Source organism: Lepus europaeus, unplaced genomic scaffold (assembly GCF_033115175.1).
Source record: "Lepus europaeus isolate LE1 unplaced genomic scaffold, mLepTim1.pri SCAFFOLD_281, whole genome shotgun sequence".
Classification (NCBI taxonomy): Eukaryota; Metazoa; Chordata; class Mammalia; order Lagomorpha; family Leporidae; genus Lepus; species Lepus europaeus.
In genome coordinates, this window is record NW_026909160.1 from 142,965 (window position 1) to 149,935 (window position 6,971).

Consider the following 6,971-nt stretch of genomic DNA (forward strand, 5'->3'; position numbering starts at 1 on the left):
AGCGGCCCCGATCATCAATTTCACAGAGTATTTAAGGCTTAAAACCACAACATTAGCATATTTTCACAATGTTACAATTTCATTTGGTAACCTAAAGATTTACAGGGTAAAAAGGGGGTTTCCTGGGTAAAAGGGAAGAAGTTACATGCTGTACGTGCCTTGTGGTTTTCATTTTTAGCTTGAGCAAGCAAGGGCAGGGGTCAATGTAGTGTGTAATAACTTGTAGTGTTGTAACAGGATATAAGTTGGGTACATTTTCTGTTAACTTTGGCTTTTATAGTTCCTAAAAACGGTTACAAAAACGATTACATACTGCAAGTTTTAGCTAAAGTTCAGCTATCTTATGAAAGCATTTTCATTTCTTGCAAAAATTGTTGCAAGCCCAGCCAATTAATACAGAAGCAGAACAATATGCAGTTAGCTCAAGTGACTCCATCTCAAACCTAACCTGCCTAATTCTTTCACTCCCTCCTCTTTTTCTTGGCAAATTTTAATCTTAAAATTTAAGGAATAGCTGCATCCTAAAATGTTTGTTCTATGTCTTCTGTTTTTAAACTTTGGTACTGCTGGGTCAGGACCAGGGCATGGGTGATAGACAGTCTACTGTTAATAAACTGAAGAAGCCTATTTATTATGTAGGGTCCAAAGGTTAAGATTAAAAGTAATATTATCAAGGGCCCTGTGATGGTGGAGATTAGGGTTGTTAACCAAGGGGATGAGTTAAACCAGCTCTGAAACCAGGACTGTCCCGCCTCAAAATGGCTCTGTCGTTGTTTTAGTCTCTCCCTTAATTTTGCCATGCTGTCTCTGACCACTCCAGTGTGATCCGCATAGAAACAACACTCTTCCTTTAGGGCTGCACAGAGTCCTCCTTCCTTTAAAAATACCAGGTCCAGCCCCCTTCTATTTTGTAATACTACCTCTGAGAGTGAAGTTAAGGACTTTTCCAAGGCACTGACAGATTCTTCTAAAGCTTGTAAATCTGAATGCATAGCTTGTTGTAACAGGTGAAACTGATTTGTCTTAGACAGGGCAGTGGCTCCGGTAACTACACCTGCTCCAATGCCCCCGACTGTGAGTCCTCCCAATATGAGGGCTAGGGTTATTGTTAGGGGTTCCCTAGGGAGCCGAAGATTTCCCTCATATTGTCGGTAGACTTCCTCAGGGTCATGTAATGTGACCCGAGGCCATACTTCAACCATGACGCACCATTCATGAGTTCGATTATGAGCTTGTCCTGCCAAGCAGGGGGTTAGGCCTGTATTGCATGCCCAAAATGTTCCATTTGGTCCTGTTAAATAATAGGTGCCTGGTTTGAGGGTCATAGTTTTATTACAGAGGCCCTGATATTGAGGGGGAATGGAGCCTACACAGAGTCCCTGTCCTGATACTTCTGGAAGAGTTAGGCGGTGGGATGGCAAATTGGTGCACTGGGGAGGGACAATAGTATGGTTGGTCCAATTCCCAATGACAGCTACTCCTTCATAATAAGGGGGAGGTGAGGCTAGGCACAGCCAGCAATCCCGGGTCCTATCGGGGTCAGAGCCATTTAGTGCTTGGAAGGCCCCATGTATTAGGTTAAGGAGCCTATCCCCCGTTCCGGGTAAGGAGGAATTTTCGGGGCCGGGCGGAGGAGGCGTTGCTACTACGTGCTCATTCAGGAAAATGGGTGTCGGGGAAGCCAGGCTGAACTGATTGTTAGCGGGCATCTGACTGGGCCGATTTTTGACAAGTACCTGTCCAAGAGATTCCCCCTTCTCAGAGTGTAGGGAGGTTGGGCTCTTCTGATCTGTTAATACTTTATTTGGTCCATCCGATACGGTCGTGACAGTAACCGTTCGGCTCAAGGCGAATAGGGCAAAGGGGTCTCTGGCCGGTCTATACAAGTATATGCCCCATGACTTAGGCCCGACCCATTTATCCTGTTTTCCCTTATCTGTGAAGCGAAGGATCTGGAGGTGACACCTACCCAACGTCCCATTTATACAAGTACTACAGTCCCTACCCCCACAGTTACTAAATATTATACCTGGAGCCGCCCCGATAGTAATCAGGTCCCATGAAGAGGAGGGTTTCCAATGTGCACTTCCAGTGGTTTCACATCCCCATTTTTCACAGTATCCTACTTCGGGGCCCCCGCAACCAGGAAGGGATTTTCCATTCTTTCCCCCGGGACAGACATAGGTTCCTCCCTTCCCAACACATACATCATCAGCATCAAAAAGTTGACAAAGGTCAAAATACAATTCAGGAAAATAATCACTAAGAACATTAAAACCAGAGGTGCTATTGACAATTGCTCCGGTTCTTAAATTAATAAGCTGCCAAGTAATATGATAAGGGATATGAGGACTTGAGTTTACTACAACCATGCTGAAAAAGAATACTAAGAGCGAAATAGTCTTATCTTGAGGGGGTTTTGAGTGCGTTGTAGTCTCCATTCCGGTATCGGCTTGTCGGCAGGGCTGCCTGTCCCTTGACTCTGTTCAGTTGCTGCTTTCTTGACGTGCGACACGTGAATCCAGGCGGCGATTCCGTCCACCTTTACCGCCGTTGGTGTGGTCAGTAGTACTGTGTAAGGTCCTTTCCAGCGCGGCTCAAGATTCTTGGTCTGGTGCCTGCGAACGTAGACAGTGTGCCCAGCCTGGAACGAGTGTGGGAGCACGGGGCCTTTGGACTGATATGCGGCAGCCAGCTGCTTCCCTATGTGCTTGTGAATCAGCTGCAAGGCACGGAAACGAGTCTGCAAAGTAGGGGATGTTGCAAAAGAGTCAATACTGGGTCCCAACAAATCTGCCGCGGGTGGAGGGCCTCCATACAATATTTCATAAGATGTTAGTCCACATACAGAAGGTGTTTTGCGAGCCCTAAACAAAGCCATTGGCAGCAATTCAACCCAGTCTCTAGTGCCAGTCTCCATTATTAACTTAGTTAAGGTCTCCCTAATTGTTGTTTTGAAACAAAGGAGGGGAGCAGGGTGTTTGAGATGCAGATGCATATAAATGCCTTCTCTTTAGGCCTGTCACACACACATAAGCTCATAACTGGCTTCCTGCCTAACATTTCCCCTCAAGAGGAATACCCAAAATTTTGGGATTATGGATGGAGTTCCGTCTTCCGTAACTTCTTCACAGCTGGCATATGGGCGTCGAGGGAGATTTGGGTATTCTCTCTTGCTATCTGTCTTATGGTATGTGACAGTAGCCTTAGGAACACTGTGCAGCTCGATCCAGGGGGCCGCTCAGGTCGTCCAGTGGGATGGGCCGGAAAACGAAACGAACAAGGCATTAAAGACGCACAATCCAAAGAGAAGCAGCAAAATTACAGAAGTTAATTACAAATTTGGGTTTGTCAGTTGAAACCCCCAGCAGCAGCAGTTGACATGTAGTGTTTAATACCCCCCCTTTTTTTTATTTTTTTTTTAAATTTTTTTGTATGCTCTTGGCACCTTCTTTTTTTTTTATTTTTGACAGGCAGAGTGGACAGTGAGAGAGAGACAGAGAGAAAGGTCTTCCTTTTGCCGTTGGTTCACCCTCCAATGGCCGCCGCGGTAGCGCGCTGCGGCCGGCACACCGCGCTGTTCCAATACAGGAGCCAGGTGCTTATCCTGGTCTCCCATGGGGTGCAGAGCCCAAACACTTGGGCCATCCTCCACTGCACTCCCTGGCCACAGCAGAGAGCTGGCCTGGAAGAGGGGCAACCGGGACAGGATCGGTGCCCCGACCGGGACTAGAACCCGGTGTGCCGGCGCCGCAAGGCGGAGGATTAGCCTGTTGAGCCACGGCGCCGCCCCCCCCCCCTTTTTTTTAATAACCTTTTGTGACTTTCACACACCCTCTTTAACTTACTTCAAATATTTTACCATTTCCATTCCAGTCTAGAGTAAACTAGCCATCAGGATAAAGTCATTCTTACAAACCATGTCCTTTCCTTATTTAAAAAGCTCTTTTCTTTTTAGCCCTTCTTACTAACAACACTCTTTACCAAGTACACACTTTTATACTTGATGTTTTCCATAGAGCCTGGTTGGCTCTTCTTACCTCACCAGAAGACTAACAAAGCCAGATCAATCAGGACTACTGCAAAACACTCAGTCAATTAAAACAGATAGTTAACTTTAGCTCCTTTCCAGATTTAGTCCTCGGACAATTAAAGTCTAGCAACAGTAATATTACGAGCCTTCAACAAAGCCATCGGCAGCAACTTGACCCAGTCCCTAGTGCCAGTCTCCACTATTAATTTAGTTAAGGTCTCCTTAATTGTTCTGCTCATACGTTTTACCTGACTAAATCCCCAGCACCCTGGCCACCAACTGACTCACCCGGGAGACGAAAACGGGTCCGTTGTCTGACCCCAGTACCTTTTGGTAATTTAAATCGGAGAAATATTAGTGCGGTTTCTTCCTTGGTCGGGAAGGCTTCTGTCTATTTTGAGATCGTCCACATAAATTTAACACCATATACCAAGTGCGCGACGGGGACAAGGTACTTAGCAAGTTGTACGGATTTGGCACTGTCGGGTGAATGTCCCCTCCTGTCGTATAGACGATGTTCATCTTCCAGTCAAAGAGTTAATACCTGCAAAAGGTGCCCCCTAGAATCTGCTACTGAGGCCCCTTCCTTCTGAAAGTGGATCTGGGCTCCCACCTTAGAAAGCAGGTCTCGCCCTAGTAGGGGGTATGGACAGTTTGGCACCAGAAGGAATAAGTGGGTGACTCGGCCGGTGGCCAGGTCTACCTGGCGTTCTGTAGTCCATCGGTACATTTTCCCTCCAGTCGCTCCCTGGACAAATGAAGTTTTTGAGCTAAGGGGGGTCAATATTTTTGTTTAAGACCGAATGTTGGGCTCCGGTGTCCACCAGAAATGTGACTGGTCTGCCTCCCACTCTAAGAGTTACCTGGGGCTCAGGGGGAGGCTCCTGGCCCTGACCCCCCCCTAGTCATCGTCTTCCTCCAGGTGGAGGACTGGAATGTTTGTCTCTTCTTCCCTTCGGGTGGCATTTTTGTTTGGACAGTCCCTGGCCCAGTGTCCTCTCTCCTTGCAGTACACACACTGGTCTCGTTCTATCCGTGGTCTTTTCCGTGGTCTATTATTATCTCCCGGGTATTTCCCTGTCTGACCTCTACCGTAACCTGACCTATCTTGTCTGTTTAATTTGCTCACTGCGGTGACCAGGATTTTAGCTAATTCTTTCTTTTTTTCTCTTCGATCCCGCTCCTTTTGTAATCTTTTCTCTTTTTCCTCTTTAGTTTTTCTCTTATTGAAAGTTCTTTCTGCTTCTTTTAGGAGGTCCGGCAATGTATAGCCCCATAGGTTCGCCAGCCTCTGCAGCCGCGTCCAGATGTCTGGGGCCAACTGGCCTATGAAAGACATTATTACATCCGACTGTCGGTCTGGGGCCTGAGGATTGAACGGGGCATACATTCGGTATCCCTCCTTTAACCTTTCCAGAAACCCCGCCGGGGTCTCTTCCTTACCCTGGATTATGGCTCGTACCTTAGCCAAATTAGTAGGGCGTCTCCCTGCCCTTTTGAGACCTGTCAGGAGAATCTGGCGATAGAGACGGAGTCGTTCCCTACCGGCTGCCGTATTGAAATCCCAATCTGGTCTGGTTAACGGAAAAGCTGCATCAATTTCATTTGGCAGTTGGGTGGGTTGACCATTGTCCCCCGGAATGCTCTTCCGAGCTTCCGTGAGAACTCGTTGTCTTTCTTCCGTAGTCAGGAGGGCCTGCAAAAGCTGCTGGCAAACATCCCAAGTCGGTTGGTGGGTCAAAAGGATAGATTTGATTAACCCTGTTAAAGCCTGTGGGTCTAGAGGTGTCGCAGATAGGGGCGGAGTGGGTTTGGGGCCCGACTCCGCCGCCGGGGTGGCCATTGGCAACTCAGGGCTGGGCTTCATTTTTAGGGCGGTGACGGGAGCAGCGGGATCGAGCTCCGCCACCACCCTGTTGGAGAAAAGAAAAGGTTTTACCCATTTTGGGGGATTTTGCGCCTGGTTTTGCACCTTCACGGACAAGATTTGGGCCCGTTCTTGGACCTCTTTCCAATGATCTAAAGTAAGGCTTAAAGGCGTGGTTAATCCCTGTCTCATATTGGGAAAGAAAAAGTAAATCATAATCATAATCATAACACAGAACGTAATTACAAAACACACAATCATACTGCGCGCGACAATGGAACGAAATAAAACTGAAACCAAAACTTCAGATGGGAGCAGCCGCCTAACAGGCAGGCTCCGGGAGCGGCTGCTAGCAGCCAGGCTCTCCCGAAGAAGGAGTGAGACGAAATCCACCTCCTTCTCCTCCCAGAATGCCACCGGAGGCTCGAGCCAGGGGTCCGGACACGTCTGTCCTTACCTACTACTGGCTCTTACGTTCTATCACCCGTAAACATAAACACTGGTATGCCAGGCGCCCCGGGGAAATGGACAGTGAAACACACAAAAATACACGAAACAGAAGAGACTTACCTCCGATTGGGAGATGGAGGGTGAATCTGGGGGGGGTCTGAATCCCGGACGAGCCCCCAAGAAATGTAAGACCCCTTAGGCAGGTGTCCCAATTCCGGACCCCCAGAAACACAGACTCCACTCCAATCGCTGCAAGAGCAAGAGGAAGTTTATTGCATTTGCAAATGGGCTGTCTCAACAGCACAACAGCACCCTCTAGTGCAGTGCAGAGAGAGCGGCCCCGATCATCAATTTCACAGAGTATTTAAGGCTTAAAACCACAACATTAGCATATTTTCACAATGTTACAATTTCATTTGGTAACCTAAAGATTTACAGGGTAAAAAGGGGGTTTCCTGGGTAAAAGGGAAGAAGTTACATGCTGTACGTGCCTTGTGGTTTTCATTTTTAGCTTGAGCAAGCAAGGGCAGGGGTCAATGTAGTGTGTAATAACTTGTAGTGTTGTAACAGGATATAAGTTGGGTACATTTTCTGTTAACTTTGGCTTTTATAGTTCCTAAA

General features: G+C 47.5%; 1 protein-coding gene across 1 annotated transcript; it reads right to left on the reverse strand.

Annotated features, from left to right (window-relative positions):
• Window positions 1-521: 521 nt before the first annotated feature.
• On the reverse strand, window positions 522-2,372 carry LOC133754712 (MLV-related proviral Env polyprotein-like). Its single transcript, XM_062185143.1, has one exon. The coding sequence runs from the start codon at window positions 2,370-2,372 to the stop codon at window positions 522-524; it is 1,851 nt and encodes a 616-aa protein (XP_062041127.1).
• Window positions 2,373-6,971: the final 4,599 nt, after the last annotated feature.